Source organism: Sebastes fasciatus, chromosome 18 (assembly GCF_043250625.1).
Source record: "Sebastes fasciatus isolate fSebFas1 chromosome 18, fSebFas1.pri, whole genome shotgun sequence".
NCBI classification, from domain to species: domain Eukaryota; kingdom Metazoa; phylum Chordata; class Actinopteri; order Perciformes; family Sebastidae; genus Sebastes; species Sebastes fasciatus.
This window is the reverse complement of record NC_133812.1, coordinates 25,437,207-25,456,471: the sequence shown is the minus strand read 5'-3', so window position 1 is coordinate 25,456,471 and position 19,265 is coordinate 25,437,207. Positions and strand designations below refer to the sequence as shown.

The following is a 19,265-nucleotide window of genomic DNA, read 5'->3' as shown; positions in this document are numbered from 1 at the left end:
AGATATTACTTAACTAACTTTTGGATTGGACTGGCAGCACATATTGATTTTTCTTTGCCATATTAGGTTACAGTTTTGTTATGTTTTTTCTGTTTGCAATGAGCATTTATCACCCTTTACAAACTTGAAAAACTGCCTTTTTCTGTCTTTTATTCTATTTTTCTGACCGTAGAAGATTAAATGGCACTACAATGCACCAGTCCTAATCCTCTGAGTTCCTGGTTTTCCAATCTCTTAAATCTTTTGGTGCATTTTGTAGAAGTCCTTCCTGGATGCTTCCAGAAGAAACTGCACTGCTGATTTCTTGTGCAGTTTCCTCTTTTGCATCTGTTTCAGATTGCTTCATCCCTCAGTGTCACGCTGCAGCCAGATCCGATCCCAGCCTCCACATCCTGTGTGAGAGTATCCGAGCCTCCACCCAGCCGGATCTGATGTGCTGACGTGTCGGCTCCTCCAGAGAGCTCCCAGTGCTGCTCCAGCTCAGCTCCTCCGCCTCCACCATCCAGAGCCAGTCAACAACACAAAACTGCCAACATGGCAGCAAAACACTTCTACCGACAGGGCTTTTTATTACTTCTATTTAATTTTATCTCCACGGCGGCAGCCTTGGAAAAACGGTTCTCGGACTTTAAGAGATGCGCGGATGAGGAGTGCAGCAGTAAGTTATAGTTTAACTCTCTCATCATCATCCAGAGATACTGCAGCTATAAACCTGCTCCTTATCTCCCTGGACCTGTTGCCAGTCGATATCTGTGACCTGGATAACCTCCGGTAGTAGCTGCTGTGATGCTCAGTGAAATCAGGGCGAGCTAATGTTAGCATGTTGTTAGCTCAGAGGTGTTGTTGGTTCAGATGGAGCCCGGAGTGTTGGCTGGTTGCCGGGCAGCTCAGGCCTGCAGTGGTAGAGGTGGTGGTGGTGGCTAGTTAGCAGCTAATGCTAACTAGCCACTAGCCGGCCGGCTTTGGGCTAAAAGCTTTACTAATGTTGGTAAAAACAGTATTTAACATTATCTAATAAAGAACTGCTGGTTCTGCTGTTAAGACACATTAGGTTTGGTTGTTCTCTCTATGTAGATAATGTTAATAAACACATAATAACGTTTCTATAGATGGCTTATCTCAACCAGCTTTAAATTTAACGTTAGATGATTCGAATTTAAATAACCGTTAGTGTTTTAAATAACCGTTAGTGTTAAATAACCGTTACTGTTAAATAACCGTTACTGTTTTAAATAACCGTTAGTGTTAACTAACCGTTAGTGTTTTACATCCCCAGTTTGCATTGCCAAGCCTGAGGGTACTGTTTTGTTTTAGCTGTTGTTGTTATAGACAATGTTTACCTGAAAATATCACCAAAATGTTAACCACAACATCATCAAAACATCATAAAACAGTAAAGATTAGACACATTAACACATCATACAAAGAAAGGCACAAGATGATCAGTTAATTTGTTCCTCAAATATTATAAACTAACACCACAAGAAGACTAAAACCATGATATTTTGGTTTTAATACCAACAGTGGCATGTTATGCACACAATGCAGATAGTAAAACTCTTGTTTGCCATCTCCTTTTAGTTTAGCCAGTTTCAGTTTCATTTTGTGTTGTATGTTTTGTGAAAAAGGTTAGATTGACAGACAATTTTGATAAACAATCATAAAACTAGGGCTGTCAATCGATTAAAATATTATATATATAATATAAATTTTTTATCTGTTCAAAATGTACCTTAAAGGGAGATTTGTCAAGTATTTAATACTCTTATCATGAACTAATAAACACATACTAACGTTACTCTAGCTTCTAACGTTACTCTAGCTTGCTTAGTTTAACCAGCAAACTCCTTAAATTTAACGTTAGATGATAAGAATTTAAATAACCGTTACTGTTAACTAACCGCTACTGTTTTACATCCCCAATTCGCATTGCCAAGCCTGAGGGTACTGTTTCAGCTGTTGTTGTTAAGTTTACCTTAAAATATCACCAAAATGTTAACCACAACAACAATAAAAAGCTGGTGTAGGTGATAATATATGATATATTGGTGATTTATCATGAGGAGAAGCTAGTATTGAGTCATAAAACAGTAAAGATTAGACACTTTATCACGTAAAACAAAGAATGGCACAAGATGATCAGTTTCTTTACACCTTCAGAAGACTTAAACCATGATATTTTGGTTTTAATACCAACAGTGGCATGTTTATGCACACAATGCAGATAGTAAACACTTTACTTGTTTGCCATCTCCTTTTAGTTTAGTTAGTTTCAGTCTCATTTTGTGTTTTATGTTTTGTGAAAAGGGCAATAGAGCTGAAAGATTTTAGCTAACCGTTACTGTTTTACATCGCCAGTTTGCATTGCTAATTAGATGTACATTATGTCAAGCCTGAGGGTACCATTCAGCTGTTGTTGTTGTTGTCATAGACAATGTTTACCTGAAAATATCACCAAAATGTTAACCACAACAACAACAAATATAATAATATATTGATGATTGGCGACTTATCATGAGAACAAGCTAGTTTTGAGTCATAAAACAGTAAAGATTAGACACAATAATAGAGCCACAAGATTTTGCTCCTCAAATGTTATAAACTAACACCTCAAGAAGAATAAAACCACTATATTTTTGGTTTTAAAGGTCCCATATCGTGCTCATTTTCAGATTCATACTCGTATTTTGTGTTTCTACTAGAACATGTTTACATGCTGTAATGTTCAAAAAACACATTATTTTCCTCATATTATCTGCCTGAATATACCTGTGTTTACCCTCGGTCTGAAACGCTCCATTTTAGTGCATTTCAACAGAAATGCAACGGAATTGCGTTGCTAGGTAACAGCTTGAATCCATGTTTACTTCCTGTCAGCTGATGTTATTTACATACAGTGCAACAGGAAATGAACTGGGACACATTTAGAATGTTTAAAACCGTGTAATGGTCTATATAATTGTATATTTGTGACATAAAAAAATGGACAGAAATGCTGATGGCTTGTTTCAAACGCACAGTTTCTGAATACGGGCTGTGTGTATTTCTCCGTATATTGAGCGTTTTGATATTTTAACAGTATTTTTAAAGCACTTGAATCTGCTTTATAATATAAAAGACATGGAAATCTCACTTTTTACAATATGGGACCTTTAATACCAACAGTGGCACGTTATACACACAATTCAGAGAGTAAAACTCATTGCTTGTTGGCCATTTTGCTCCTTTTTGTGGTTTAGGTTTTGTGAAAAGAGCAATAGAGCTGAAAAAGGTTAGATTGACAGAACATAACCTGACAATCATTTTGACAAACAATCAGTTAAGACCATAGTAAACCTATGGTATTATGAGTCCAAAAATAATGGATAATTTGTTTTTGTCTGGATGCATCTTGGGAGAGTAGTCTGTCAGTATTTTGCATTGTTGAAAGAGCCCTATGTGAAAAATAACATACTGATGAAGCTTACCTCTTTGAAACAATTTCTAATTCTTCATTCTACTTCTTTCACAGTGCTTTTGTGTCGAGGAAAAGCTATCAAAGATTTCTCGGGACCAGACTGTCGGTTCCTGACGGTCAAGAAATCAGAAACTATCTATGTATACTACAAACTGTCAGGCAGAAGGACCGACATGTGGGCCGGAAGCGTACGTACAGTATATCCTGGTTAATATTTAATCAAAACTGGATAACATCTAGGTTTTGCTACGCAGTTATAATGTTCTCTCTTTGTGTTTTTCAATAGGTTGGAAGTCACTTTGGCTATTTCCCAAACGACGTTCTTGCAGTTAACCACGTCTATACTGAAAAAGAAATAGAAGTTAATGCAGAGGTATGAAAATATCTAAAATACGATGGCGCTTTCAAACTATCAACATAACAGCCCCTGCAAATACCCATGCATGTTTTTTGTAATTAAAATTTTTCGTCTTCTTTTCAGGAAACAGATTTCGTCTGTTTTGACACTGGATTTGACAAGTTTGACAATTATGACATAGATTCACTGTTAGGCTCTTCACTGAAGGAGAATTATGGTGAAAACACGGGAACATATGACCAAATCCAAGTGTCAGAGGACGCGCAGAAAGAAACACAGCCATCAGCAGAAGAGGCAACCGACAGTGAAGAACAAATTGAGCATCATGATAATAACTCTGAGGATCTTCATGAAGTGCCAGACGATCCAAGTGCCTCTTTACCTGAACTTGACGTGGCAACTGAATCGCCTTCTAGAAAAGACGTAGAGTCTGATGCAGCAGCTACACTAGATGCCACTAAAAGAGCTGCAGCAGACGCAGTAGAGTCCGTTCATGAAAGTGTGTCAGAAAGGATTGAAACCAAAGATACACCCGCAAAATCTGAAGAGGAATCTGCGTCCAAAGATGTTCCAGAAAACGAACCAGTCTCGATTTCCGAAGGGGCGCAAATCCCCAAGTTAGAAACGACCCTTGGAACAACTTTCGATGCTGTCGTCACCACCGAAGATGAAATCACTAAGAATGTTACCCCGTATGAGGAGGAGGAAAGCGAACATGTGGAGAATCACCCCGTAGAAGACATTGATGTTAAAGCAGAGACTCCGTTGCTGACTTTCTCTGAAGAAACCGTGAACACTCCAGCATCTGATGAAAGTCCTCAAGCAGCTCCTGATGTTAAACCAGAGGCTGCAGAGGAGAAGAACATGTGGACATCGTTGGGAGATGCTGTTTTTTCAGTCGTAACCGGGGGAGAGAGGACAGCACAAGATTTGAGCTCAGAGGAAGACGACGATGACGAGGACGCGGAGGAAGCTGCTTCAAAAAACCCTCAGGAAGTAAAGAATGCCGTAGAAGAAGAACCGCTATCGGTAGAATCACCAAAAGAGCCGGAGAACATAGAGCCAGCCTTGGTTGATGATGGCGAAGTGGTCGGACCTGAGGGCGCTTTCGAGGAAACTTTAAAACCAACTGATGAGCCGGTACACCGTCAAACAGAAGCAAGAACGATATCAGTGGATCCGGTATCACAGGATGATACTTCTGCTCAAAACTCAGATATTAAAACAACAGATGAACCCATTGAGCACAAAGAAGAAGAAGAAGAAGAAGAAGATGAAGAAGAAGATGAAGAAGAAGATGAAGAGGGGTGGGTTTCCGAAGATTTAGAGGACAATAATGACAGTAGTGTTGCAACAGAGCAGAGCGAGGATTTGGACAATGAATTGGACGAAAACAAAACGGCGACAGATCAAGAACTAGCCGGTATTGAAACACATGAGGACCCGTTCACTGAGGAGATACAATCAGACGTGAAAGATGATGAAAAGACAGTAGATGACAGCCCACCTTATCAGATAAATGACCATTTAGTGACAGATTTAGATATTAATAACAGTCAACCTGAATTATCTGTGGAGGAACCGGAGATTCACGAGGAACATCTGACAGAGGAGGGGAAAGAAGAGGAAGAGGAACAGAAAGAGGAGGAGAAAGAAGGACTACTTGAAGATGAAAATGCACTTTCTTTCTCACAATCGGACAGCACAGAGTCCGACGAACCCTCGCCTGAGACGGCTCCGCCCGCTGCATCGCCTCCGGAGCCAGAATACAGCGACAGCGTGCTGAGACTGACTCTTCTTCGAGACCACTTCACAGCGGAGAAAATGGAGCAAGTCCAAAAGCTCCTGGGCCTCGGGAATCTCTTCAAAGTGGAGGCCATGTTCTCCGACTTGGACATAGAACTGCAGGCTACCCGTCGCTCGCAAACAGGTACCACGCAAGACATTGAAACCGCGCTCGAGGGCATCCTGGAAGCCTCTGAGAACACCATCCTGGACGAGATTGAGAAACTGCTGGATAGCCGGAGCACAAAACATGATGATGAGCAACATACAGACACAAGCAGTCTGGACGAGGAGACTGAAATACTGGATGACTTCCAGGAGCTTGCATTCAGCCTGCGACAGAAGTATTCAACAGCCAGCGACAGCACGCCTCTGGCTACAGAAAAAGCATCAGATATTGACAAAGGTAGGTTTGCTCTTTATTATTTTACTTTGAGTATCTGGTCTGTGATTTGTAGAGTCAGGTTTTACCTGTTTTAACCTGTGATTCTGGCCTTTCACACACAACTCCAGGGTATTGCACCAGCTTATGATCCACAGATAAAGTGAATGCAGAATTTGATACCGTGGCACAGCGGACATGAAGCCCTGAATTGCCCTTTCAGGCCCCTCTCAGACGAGTATCTTGTTTCTAGATAGATCCAGATTGTGTCTTCATTCAGTGAAAAGGCCTTGCAGTTCACACCTGACATTGAAACACGTCTCAATTGACAATTTGTGATGGAATTTCTCTTACAGATGTCATGTAGTGTAGAGTTCAAATACACATTTGAAGTAGTTTCACTCCAGTTGATGATGGTACCGGCCCCTAGCTCTGCTCACCTTGCATTTAAATTTTTTCTCTTCCATTAAAGAGAGTCATACTGACCTCCTACTAAACAAATACTCCTGAGAAAGCCACAGACCACACCTGCCGTCACTAGATCAAATAGGTTTGATGGAAACCAGAGTTGTTAGCAAGTGCAGAAAAACAACCAAAAATCTCCTACCAAGGCTGTAATCCTTTCTTACCAGAAACTGGAAAATGACCTCCTTCACTAATCCCTAATTGCTGTGTGTTTTGTTGTAGGACGCAAATTAATTGTAACAGATGTAACGCCCCACATTGTTGAAGAGGACAACAGCGTCCCTGAGGCCGAGAGCGACGACAACCTCACAGTAACAGATCATGAGGAAACACCAGCAGAGACTAAAGAAGAGCTGGTGGTTTTGGACGAGGTGGTTTTGGACGAGGTGCCCAGCGGACCGGACGTCAGCGTGGAGGAGGATGGCGGACACTTTAATAAGAACAAAGACAATCAGCCGAGCTTCAGCGCATCAGACGAGATTCAGAAGCTCCCTCAAGCCACCCTGGAAACTCCCTTAGACATGGGCCTCGGTGTCGAGGTTGAGCCATCGCCCTCAGGTTGGTAAACTAAACAACATTTTTATTAAGTTAATTGATCTTTCGTGTCTACAAAATGTTATTTCTCCAGCATGCAAGTTTGTTAAACCTAGAAACAGTTGCTCACTTGTGGAGGTGTTTCCTTAGATTTGAAGAACACTTGCCAAGCCCTCACCTTTAAATTTGACATTTCTATTCAAATCTCCTCTCTATTTGTGGCATAAACAGAAAATGTAAAGCTGTTTTTAGCACTTTGGACTTGGGTTATAATAAAATATAACACAATTAGGTTAAAAAGTTAATTTTTGAGGACAGCAAATCAGTCCACTGCACTGGAATTTCATTATGTTAAAGTCTGTAAAAGTCTTTTTTGGTTCTGTCTTTGATTCACCTGGTTTTAGGAGAATTGTTTGGCAATCACATGATACTTTAACTATTTCGAATGCATGAGATGATAAACTGTGAAACATAATCTGACTAAAAGGTACATTTTTGTTCCGCCAGGATCTTTGGACTCCATGGAACCAGTGCCTGAAATTCACGAAGAAGAAGAAGAAGAAGCAAAAAAAGAAGAAGAAGTGGGATTATTCTCAACTGGGATTGTTTACATGGGCTGCATCCTTTCGATGATCAAGAGTAAAATTGCAGAGTGGACTATTGAGGTAAGTCTGATAATTGTTAGCTATTGTATATACTGGGTCCGCACCGTTACCACACCAGCGAAGGCCTGCGGTGCGCCGAGTAGTTGTAGTCTGCACACCATTTAAAGGCGGCGCATATGCTGCGTGCCCGTCTCAGTTCAAGGGGAGACAGCAGCGTGTAAGCCTACCTCGATCACATGGCTAATACAAACACAACAGGGTAAATCTTGATGCCAAGCAATAATGAAATCATAAATTGATGAATGAAGTCTACTTATGATACAGCAGAGCAGCCAGCAGGTGATTGCTAGTATCATTTATGCCTGTGGCATCGTCTCGTCAACAATTAATGACACAATAAATCTTGATCGCTCTGACAGATTAGATTATTTAAAGCCTGAAAACTGCCATGAGGAGGTGCAAAAGTCTCTCAGAACACTTGAATTACAATATGCTAAAAGGTTATTATGGATTTTTTTCCCAATGATGCCAAAAATATATTCCCTACCGCCACTTTAATGAAACAAAATCTAAAATACAAGTATCACTTTACTGGCCTTTGATGTGCCTCTGCAACAGGTAACATTTATTTTCATACTATCCTATTTATTTTTATTTTTTTTTAAACAGACTTTATTTTTCTGAATTTTGTTAATACAACTCTGACAATCCACTGCACAAACCCGTTTGGACTGATAGATATCCCACACGCCCCCCACCCATGACAATACCCCGCGGGCACTCCAAAAAATATATATATAAATACGTAAATATATACACACAAATATGAAAATAAAATAAAATAATCATAGTCAAATTTTTTTTTTTTAAATAATCAGTCAAAAAAAAAAATACATAAATAAAATAAAATAAATAAGCATAAATAATGATAAATTGTTAGAGGTCTAGATAGATAGATAGATAGATAGATAGATAGATAGATAGATAGATAGATAGATAGAAACTATTGATCCCGAGGGAAATTCAAATTTCCAGCATCACAGTTCCATAGTGCAAAACATGTTAGTAAAAAGGCAGTAAAAAAGTTAGTAGTGCAAAGTACAAAGTACTAAAAAATATACCAGATGTATAAATACAAGGAAATTGAAGAAAACTGCTAAAACTGAATATAGTGCAGGATAACAGCTGTGATACGGGACTATTAAAACAGTGCAGAACAGACTGTTAAAAATGAGTATAGTGCAGGGTAACTCAAGTAGCTTAGTCTAAAGTGCACTGTATGCATTATTATGCATTATTATCTGTCTATTTTACAGCATTTTTACTTGCATCATCCTGCACTCACATTTAGTCAGCCTGCAGGTCATGAGGTGTCTCAGGGTGAACACTGGTGATCTCTGTATCAGTGGAAACCTCAAATGTCCTATTCTCCCTGAACGCCCCACGGCCCTCCCCCTGCTTGTTGACTGAAGCTGTTCAGGCTGAAGTTCATCACAGCCGGTGCTGAGCTCTCTACTACCACTACCGGCGGGGGCCTGATTACTGCCATGAAAATGCAGATAATTAACACAAAAAGACAGCACTAACCTGGATTATATGCTGCCGAAGTAATCTAGTTTGTTAATCGCTTTGTTGTAGTTTAATTTGAGCCCGTATTTGAGCCTCCAGCTCGGCTAACGTCGCTTTACTCTGAGGCTAACAAGCTAACAAGCTAACAGCTGTCAAACTAGCATTAAGCTACTTTAGCTAGTTCCTGTCTTGTTATTAAAGATCAGCATGGAGAGTGACACGTTACCCAGACCTGTGATGGAACCGGAACACCTTAACATGTTCTTTCTAAAGGAGCTGCAACATGTGAGTGAACATTTTGAGCATCTTAATGTCAAGTATTTATTATTATGCTGTCATGGCCTGCTGAGAAACAACAACAACAAGTGTACAAAAATAAATATAGATAAATACACACAAAAATATACAAATAAAATAGATAATCATAGTAAAAAAATATATATATTAATCATAGTAAAAATAATGTATTTATTATGCTATCATGGCCTGCTTAAAAAAACAATAACAAGTGTACAAAAATAAATATAAATAAATAAATACACACAAATATACAAATAAAATAATCATAGTAAAAAAAATAATCATTGTAAAAAAAAAGTTCTGCTTATGTCAAGTATTTATTATGCTATCATGGCTTGCTGACGTGTTAATGAGCAAATGGCTGATGCACTTTAACTACTCCTCAATTTACTCACCAAACATTATGCAGTTGATCTGGCCTCTTTTATGTTGACAGACGATATTTAACTTCCACATTGGTCATTCATATATTGTTTTCTGTATTGCTTTATTGCTATTAAAGTGCACTTTTAAAATGCACTTGGCTGAGCAGAACATGTTAATCCTTCCAGGCAATACAGTGTGTGAATTTATTGTAATCCCTGCCTTTGATTACAGTCATAGAGAGTTTGTTTGTTCCTGTCTGAACTGCCACATGCTCAGTTCAAAGGTTTCTTTGCGGTATGGAGCAATATGCATAGCTCTTCTTGGCATGAGTAGAGGTTAATGAAGTGCTAGAATTATGGCTACTGACACAATTCAGAAGTACGTCAGCCTTTTGGCAGCAAACAACCAGTTTATGATGATTGATTTAATTGTAAAATGAACCACACCTGCTTGGCTTTTAGCTGTAAATTCTCTGTCTGAATCTGGAAGTAGCAGGTGAATGAAGCACTGCAACAGCAAGCCTTTATAATACTCTCAATTATACCTTTTAATAGTGCAATACTTAAGAATTCCTTATTGTTTTTGTGTCATTAGGACACTGCCTTGTTTTGTCATTATTGTATGGTTATTCTCTGATAATCTTGATCTTCTTTTATTCATCAGAGTTCATTTAACGAACACACAGTATCTCAGACGAGGTGTTCCGTACATGTGTAAATATTGGAAGTTGCTCTGAGGCTTAACCTAGTGTAGGTTTGCTGGAGTGTCTCGCCGTGCTTTGGCAAATATTTACTTGCCTCCTGTTTCTATTTTTAGTCTTGTCATAATATGATTCACATTGTAAGAAGGGGCAACAAGGGTATTCCCCCTCATTTATTATATGTCTTGAAACATAGACCTCCTATCTTCAAGAAATGTGTTTAACCAGCTTTTAGGGCCATCTTCGATCAAAGAAAAACTGAGTTTCTCTGCAAAGAATCGCGCAAAAGCACCACGTTAAATCTTGTGTTTACCAGAGATGTGCTCATAAGTTTCTTAGAAATAAGTCCTCCAGCATGAAAAAAGCATAAAAACGTACTTATCAACTAAAGAAATCTTAGTCGAATAAGACCAAAACTACAGATTAGTCGACTAATCGACTAAGTTAGGGCAGCCCTACCAGCTTTATCTCATTATTCCTGATCGTGTCCCTGATCATTCCTCAATATTGTGGCTGTGTTTTTGTGCCATCAGGTGATTCAATTATTGCCAGAGGAATGGAAGCCGGGGGAAACCTTGTTTGGCTGTCCTTGGCAAGCTGTTGTCATCACTGCTTTGATTGGAGTTGTGACCTTCGCCCTCTTCTTCTGGAGGACCGTGTTGGCAGTAAGTGTTGTGATTATTGCTGCTAAATTAGGTTTTGATTATAAAGATGCATCAAAATGTCCTGAAATGTCGGCTTACTAACCCATGGTTTGATATCGACATTATATGATATTTTACTTATCTGGATCACTATTTATAGACTATTCCTGACATGATAAAGCTACATTACGACATGTACAGGATGATCGTTCAGACATCAAACTGATCTTTACTTATTGCTTCTCTACATTTTTAGGTAAAGAAGAAAGAATACCTTGGTAAGTTTTTACTTTTTTACATCACATTACATTACAAAGTGTGAAATCTAACTGATTGTGTACTTTCTGTTTCACTTTTGTGGATACAGTGGATGAAAAAAAGCTGACAGAGCAAATTCTGGCGCTCAAAAAAGAGAAGACTGATGCTGTCGCCAAAATGTCTGAACTCCAGAAACAGGTGAGCTACAAATAAAATATGATTGAATATCTATGAACTGCTTTTGAAAAAAATATGTTTTTCATTATTTCTTGAACTTTATCAAATGTTTTTTCTGCTTTCTTTTTTTTTTTTTAAGACTGAACGCTTGAAAGAAAATCAAAAACAGTCAAAGGAAACAGTTAGCAGTACAAAGAAAAGGATGCAAGACCTGGAGGTAAGAATGAAGGATTCTTTTTGTCTTTGTGTATTTACTAGTTCTGTAAATGACTTATGGATGTTGGGTGTCATTTGCGAGTGAAATGGCTTCTTATTTTGGGACTGTCAGTGAAGTTTCTCTCATTACCTTTTTACAGAGTAAAGTTTTGGCGGCAGAAACACGGAATGAACACATGGCCGAGGAAAAGAAAAAATATTCAAAACTACTCGAAGACGAGAGGGCAAACTCTCAGCAAAATGGCTCCAGGGTAATTGTTTAATACTTTTTCCTTCCTGTTACTTCATTAGCCGTCGTCTCAGATTCGTGATGTTTTCAACGGTTTCTTTAACAGATTGAGAAATTGGAGAAGTCAAACGAGAAGCTACAGCTCAGCAGGAAAAAGGTTCAGGAAGCTCTCGCTAAGGTACAAGTCCTCACGTAATCTTCTGCATTGCATTGCGAGATTATACAAAGCTGTTTGTGGTTTCAGCTTCTCTTATCGACTGCATGTATTTGACACAGACTGCTGTTCTCCTGGACGAGGCCAAGATTCGCGAAGATGCCCGAAACGTTCAGCACAAATGTCTTCAGAAAGATTATTCAGCACTAAAAGAAGAAAATAAAACAGTAAGACGATCACTGAAGTCTTTTGATAGAAATATATAAATCATCAGTTAATTGACACGGGATCATTTTGTTCTCCTGAGGCACTCTCTTGACTTTCTCTCTGAATTCTTCCAGCTCAAGTCGACCATAAAGAGCTGGGAGGACAAACACAAGGAGCTGAACGAGCAGATTAAAGTCTATCAAAAGTCCCAGAAGGAGCTGGAGGACTCGGTGGTACTCAAAGATCACAACGTGGAGGTCAGGATCTTTTATTCACTACGTCACACATTGTCTTGGTTATCAGCTGCACATATTTGACCTTAACTTGCATCAAAATGTCTCCCGACAGGTGTTGTCCGAACTTCTGGCAGACCTCGACGCTTGTGATTTACAAAAAGGTGACACCAAACTTTTAGCCAATGGTGAAGTAGCACCTGGTTAGTCCAACTCTGTTACTAATTTAATAAAAATAGACTCAGTAGTTTTTAATCCATCACATATTAGTTGTCAGTCACCATATCAACGATGTTCAGCTTCATACTAAGTAGTTGTTGGTCTTTCAGCGTCTTTTTCAGACAAGAAAACATCCATAAAGAACAGGATCAAACAGATGATGGATGTTTCTCGGGTAAGATGGTATAAATTGGCAGACAAATGTTAATACTAGTGATTCAAAGTGTTAAACTGCTTTAAAGTGTTGTAATTTACATGATCTGTTTGCAGGTCCAGACGACTCTCACTGTGGTCGAAGAAGAGCGTGATCGCTTCATGACAAAACTACTGAGTGAAGAAAAGACTAGAAAGTCTCTGGAAGGTAAGCTGGTCATGTGTCTTATTAAAGCATTTTTTTGCAAAATTGCGTAAATGTGTCGCCTTTCAATATGACTTTCTTCCTGCCTCTCTCTAAACACACCGTTGTATTTTGAAACAGAACAACACCAGGAGCTGGAGCACGCCATCGGGACCCTAAAGAACGAGAAGAGCCACGTTGAAAACCAGTTCAAGATCCTGCAGCAGAAAAACGAAATCATGGTTGAAATGTATCAGCAGAAAGAAAACGCTCTGCAGCAGTAAGTGAAGCCGTAACATTTAATTTATTAGCTGCTGTTATATGAATATGCTACACTGGTTTTAGCATAATCTGGTCTCGTGAATAAAAGCACACGTCTTTGAAATGGAAAAGAAGTGGAGGAACCCCCGTGTTGTTTCTGTGGCTTCACAGGAGACTAACAAAGGAAGAGTTGGAGCGACGCAGCAAAGAGAGTCAGCTGTCTGAGGTGGGAGGGAAAGCTGTCGAGGCCGAGGGGCAGGTTAAAGTCTTACGACAACGCATCAATGAGATGGAGGATCAGATGAAGAAGACGGAGGGAGTCTATAAAGACCAGGTAGCTATTCATTTCTAAATGATCAACTACTGAGAAACATCTTACTGAAACCTGAACCCTCATTCAATGACTTTTATTTCTCTCTGTTTTAGATAAAAGAACAGGAAAACAAAACTCACTCTAACTGGGTATGTTGCACAATTTATTCACATATTCCAATATGCTATAAATGGATATTTAATCTTGTTTAAGATTAATAATAATAAGTAAGCAGAGGCATTAAGATTCTAGCTGCACACTAATTCTCCGTTATGTTTCCAGGTAAATGCTCGTAATGCAGAGCGAGCTCTGAATCAAGAGAAGCTTGAAACATCAAAGCTCCGTGAAAAGTAAGTGTTGCTGGAATTACTAACAAATATATTGTATGTATTTTGATTATTGATTAATTGTTGGTCTTTTTTTCTGTGGTTCCAGCTCCTCAAATGTGAGGATTTGCTATTTTTCTCTTGTTTAATTTCATTGTAACTCGACTGTTCGATGGACAACTTGATGATGTCACTAGGGCTGCGACTAACGATTATTTTTATTGTAGTTTAATCAGATGATTATTTTCTGGATTTATCGATTAGTTGTTTGGTCTATATAATGTCAGAAAATTGTGAAAAATCGATGTTTCCCAAAGCCCAAGATGACGTCCTCAAATGTTTTGTTTCATCCACAACTCAAAGATATTCAGTTTACTGTCATGAAGGAGTGAAGAAAGCAGAAAATATTCACATTTAAGAAGCTGCAATCAGAGAAATTAGACTTTTTCTTTTCTTAAAAAATGACTCAAAACCAATTAATCAATTCTCAAAATAGTTGGTGATTAATTTAATAGTTTACAACTAATTGATTAATTGTTGCAGCTCTTGATGTCACCTTGGGCTCTGGGAATTTTTTCACAATTTTCAGAAAAAATAACCTGCAGATAAATCAATAATGAAAACAATATTTTGCCCACCTATGGAGCTTATTTGCATCTAACCAAAGGTTTTTGTTTGTTCTTTTAACAGACTGGCTGTACTGACCTCTCAGCTTAATGAGCGCCGCGCTCCTCTCTTCAGACCGAACTCTGGACAACCTCCTGGCCCTCGCCAAGGTAAACACGCCGCACAACCTTCTGCTCTTTTCTTTCCTTTGGGTCACTTCTCACCCTTCAGAGCTTTGAGAAGAGGATGCTGTTATCTGATAAAATCCTGCATGTACATGAGAAAGAGGTTGTTGTGGTCGTACATTTGTCTTGGAGCCTGAACTGAGGACCTCGTCTTTGCATATATATTGAGTGTTGTCAGCTGTTTTCTTTTCCTTTTATAAACGGATGGTTTGATCATAACAGGTGATTCATACGGGCCCTCTCCTGTGAGTGGGGGAGCACCGTCCCCTCCAATAATGATCGAGGGTCCCAGGCGCCCTCCCTCTGCCCCAGTGGGGCGAAGAATTGACCCGTATGGTGAGTCCCGGTGGATTACTTCACCTCCTTTCAATCCTCGCCACGGTTGGACGTCATCCCTCCGCTGCAACCTTTTGTCCTTAAATCTTCCTCCTCCTGCACACCTGACCTCATTATTCTTTTCAGATCTTTCACCTTCTTGAGTTCTGTGTGTTTTTTCCTGCTCTTGTTTTTGTTTCTTTTAGTTGAATCATTTACAAATTTCCATTTGTGGAGTATTCTTTTTGCATTGCTGTTGAAATGCTTCACCTTTTGTTCTTTAAAGGCCCTAAAAACGTCTCAGTATAAGCAATGAGATCCTAACCATAAACAGTCCTGATGAAGCAGATTAACTGATTTTTTAAGTGTTAAACTGTTAATAAATAATACAGAGATGTGTTTTTCCAAATTTTACCTTTGATCGTTGCTTATCTAGTCATGAATTACAGATAATTCAATTTGAAACCAAGTTTTCAGGGGCTTTAAAGTCATCCAGAATGCTTCGTTCCTCTGACTGTGGAGTAGAGACGACCAACCTTTGCCTTTGTTTCTTCTTTTTTTTGTTTGTTTCTTACAACTGTGTCTTCCCTGGAAAACTGCTAGAGGCGGAGTCTTGAAGGATTTCATTCATCAATGCATCTCCTTGTCTTCTCCCCTCAGGTCCTCGACCTCCGTCAGACCCACACGGCCGTTACGCTGAAAACAAACACATGTCTGGGATGGGTACGTCTTCTGCAGTCTCTGCGTTTCAAAGAGTTCACCTTTCCTTTTCACCTTCTTACAACCCGGTTCTGTTTCTCCTCTTCCAGACATGATGGGCCCCCGAAGCTCATCGCCCGCCAACATGGATGCATCTGTAAGTCTTTTTTTTTCACAGATCAGACTCATTTTTGTACACGTTACCTTCCCACCTACCATCATGAAGGCCTAGAGCTCCTACCTACATGTGTATGTCCTTTGCTGCTCTAAAACAGACACAGGCAGTAGATCCACAGATAAAAGCAGAGACACAGGCTGAGGCCTCCACAGACAGCCCAGAGCCAGTGAGTATAGAGGCTGGCCGGTCCGGGTGTGAAGGCGTATGCGAGCACGCCACCGTCTCTTCCATAACGCTGGATTTGGGAAGAGATTCAAGGCGTTTTGCTTTACTGGGGCTGACTTAACGTTTGGGGCTGAGTGTTTGGTTTCACCTGTTCTCACAGCACTGACAGAAGCAGAGATTCTTTTCATCTAAACTTCAGCTAAAATGTGTCTTGGAAAATATTTGGTTCTGTGAATGTTGCAGGTAGGGCTGGGCGATATGGTTTATAGAAAATATCTTGATGTTTTTAGGCTATATTGCGATATACGATATATATCTCTAAAATAACATAACTGTTTGATTTAACCCTTTAATGCGTATGATCATACCAGCGTGATCATTCTAGTAAACTAATCTGAACACTATGAGGTGGTTTACTGTCATACTGAAGTCAGATTGGTCTTTGAAAATGTATTCTTATTAAGTTAGACTATTTATTCACACAATTAAAATTAAATTTTTCTCATTTTATTTATTATTTAATATTTATTATTTTTGTTTTATTTGTCATTGACAGACTGACTGACTTCAATTTCAATTTATTTTTATATAGCAAGTGATCTCGAGACGCTTTACTTGACTTTCGCTTGACTTATTGAATTTATGTGAAATTTCCTATCAAATTCAATGAAAGATTACTTTTATTTTGAAGTCAGTTCTTGTTCGCTTTTATTTTAAAGCCGGTTGTTACACGCTCTTATCATAATGCTTAGTATATACACATACCAGAAAACAACGTGGGGGCTAGTTTTTCGTGTTGTGGAGGCTGACATCTTCCATCCGCTTTTCCGATCTTAACACGCATAAACTAGCTTTGACGCTTACATGGAGTATATTTGATATATCGCCCACCCCTAGTTGCAAGTATGTGTGTCAGAGGTTGAGTGTTTGTGAAAGTGGTTTAATTTTTCATCCATTAATCATGGTGTGAGGTAACTGGTCATGTGATTTGAGCCCTGGCTAAATGCACTTTTTGCAAAATGTGTGGTTTGTGGATCTTTTCACTGCATGACTAAAAATGTTAATCCATTTATACTCACTTACAGGACCGAGTGAAATTCTAGTGACTGCATTTGAGCACGCTACTCTTTCTCATTATCATCTGTGTTTTTCAGGGACCTGGATCCTTCTTAGCGTCTCCAATCAGGGACTCTCCAGGCCCCATGGTCCAAGGACCTCCACTCGGCCCCGGACCCCACGATCAGCTCCCTCCTCCTGGACCCCACGGCCGCCTGCCGCCTCCCGGACCTTACAGACCTCCACGACCCGGCCTCTACCACCTCCCACCAGGTCCTCACGGTCCTCATCCTCCTAATGTACCGCCTCATCTTCACGGGCCTCCACTACCAGCCAACGGCCACCCAGGTATGCCGCTGCCTGGACCAATGGGAGGAGAGTTTGGACCTCGACCCGCCAACGGACACGCATTCCTCCCCAGGCCGGGCCCTGGACATGGCATGGATCCTCGGGGTCCTCTACCACCACACTTCCGTCCCCCTCCACCTCATCACTTCGGACCGATGCCTCTGCCACACGGTACGTCCTGAGTGTTGCCAGGTCAGGACCCCTGGAGACCCCATACATACTGATCTACTGGTACTGTGTCTTCTCTGATATTTCCCTTTTCATTTGTTGTATTTAGGTGTCCGTGGACCTATGGGACCACGTCCACCCGTCCCTCATGACATGCGCTACCCAGGACCGCGTGACCGCCCCAGCCCACCCATGAACCTGCCTCCAGGCGTCCCTCCCCATCCCGCACACGGCGACGCATACGGTCACGCTCCGCCCGACGCCCTCCATAACTCCCACCCCGGCCCCCGACAGGACCTGCATGGGAAGCAGGAGGGCCCTCAGGACTCAGCGAGGCCAGCGATGGTCAACCCTTAAAGACGCCACCAGCTACGGCAAGAGGACTTGAATTTACCCCGAACCAGATCCAGTCCAAAAAACAAAGGTCATGATTATTTTCATATTTCAGCTATAAAATAAAAAAACTGCAATGATGTTTATTAAAAAAAGAAAAAAACATGGTCCTTAAATTAAAACATCAATAATTATGTGTCTGAAATCAATATGACTTGAGAGGGTTGCCACTTTTCTAAACCGCTTATTGTGCAATAATAATTCATTATACGCCAGAGGATTTTCATTTTTGTTGATCTTTTAAAATATATAAATATATAGCAATGATTTTTAAGGGGCAATTTTTTAAATGTCATTTCCTGTGGAAATTATTTTTAAAAAAGGAGAAAAAGGAGCTTCTAGCATTTCAGGAATACCATAATTTCCCAAAGCTGTTGCTTTAGAGCCGACTGTAAAGCAAAATGTGTAATTTGATGGCCAGATGTATAACTTATTTTACTATGTTGGTAGAACTTTTAATAATAAATGAATGTAAAAGCTGTCGGTGTTATCTTACTAACTGGTTACCGCTCCCTCACAGTGGATGTATTTTATGCAGGCTCTATATACTCTTTAACATGTGTCTTAAGGTGTTTGCTTTATTTTGAAAAAGACACAGACATTACTTTTAGTTCATGTTCATTAAAAGTTAGTTGACATGTTAACTTATCCAAAAACTGCATGTACCATATCCAGCTTAGTGTGTGGAGTGACACTGGTAACATTTCATTAATAATTCATCTTTTCTGTCCATTTATTTTGGTTTTTAACTGACTTAGAAATCCTTTTGGAGAGCATGAAAAACAGAAGTCACAGCTCTTTTTGAAGATGATGTCATCCTTACTTAAAGGTGCTATTGATAATTCAGCCACTAGATGTCTCATTCTCCCTCCGTTCCATTGCATTTACTTCACAACAAGTCGTTGCCAGGCACTTAGTTTTTTCCACACTAACTGACGACCTACAGATACCAACGTTGTTATACTGTTGGCTCAGGAGCCGTGTTAGAAGTGGGAACCAAACGTCAGATATCTTCCTGAGAGATAAACAAAACAATTCATTTTGGACCCGCCAAAAA

General features: G+C 39.8%; 1 protein-coding gene across 4 annotated transcripts; it reads left to right on the top strand.

Annotated features, from left to right (window-relative positions):
- Positions 1 to 195: 195 nt before the first annotated feature.
- Positions 196 to 18,687, top strand: mia3 (MIA SH3 domain ER export factor 3). 4 transcript variants are annotated; one of them, XM_074615247.1, is made up of 28 exons: positions 196 to 658; positions 3,512 to 3,645; positions 3,744 to 3,830; positions 3,939 to 6,006; positions 6,670 to 7,005; positions 7,489 to 7,646; positions 11,055 to 11,186; positions 11,422 to 11,443; positions 11,533 to 11,621; positions 11,740 to 11,817; positions 11,957 to 12,067; positions 12,152 to 12,223; positions 12,322 to 12,426; positions 12,541 to 12,663; positions 12,755 to 12,842; positions 12,969 to 13,033; positions 13,129 to 13,219; positions 13,337 to 13,475; positions 13,628 to 13,790; positions 13,883 to 13,918; positions 14,052 to 14,119; positions 14,786 to 14,871; positions 15,109 to 15,222; positions 15,862 to 15,924; positions 16,011 to 16,057; positions 16,176 to 16,244; positions 17,398 to 17,818; positions 17,925 to 18,687. In XM_074615247.1, exons 1-28 carry the CDS (start codon positions 535 to 537, stop codon positions 18,170 to 18,172), a joined length of 5,337 nt encoding a protein of 1,778 aa, XP_074471348.1. In that variant the 5' UTR covers positions 196 to 534; the 3' UTR covers positions 18,173 to 18,687. The 4 variants fall into 4 exon arrangements, with proteins under 4 accessions (XP_074471348.1, XP_074471350.1, XP_074471351.1 ...); XM_074615249.1 differs by having other exon boundaries at positions 197 to 658; positions 12,755 to 12,803; XM_074615250.1 differs by lacking the exon at positions 16,176 to 16,244 and having other exon boundaries at positions 198 to 658.
- The last annotated feature ends 578 nt before the right edge of the window (positions 18,688 to 19,265 follow it).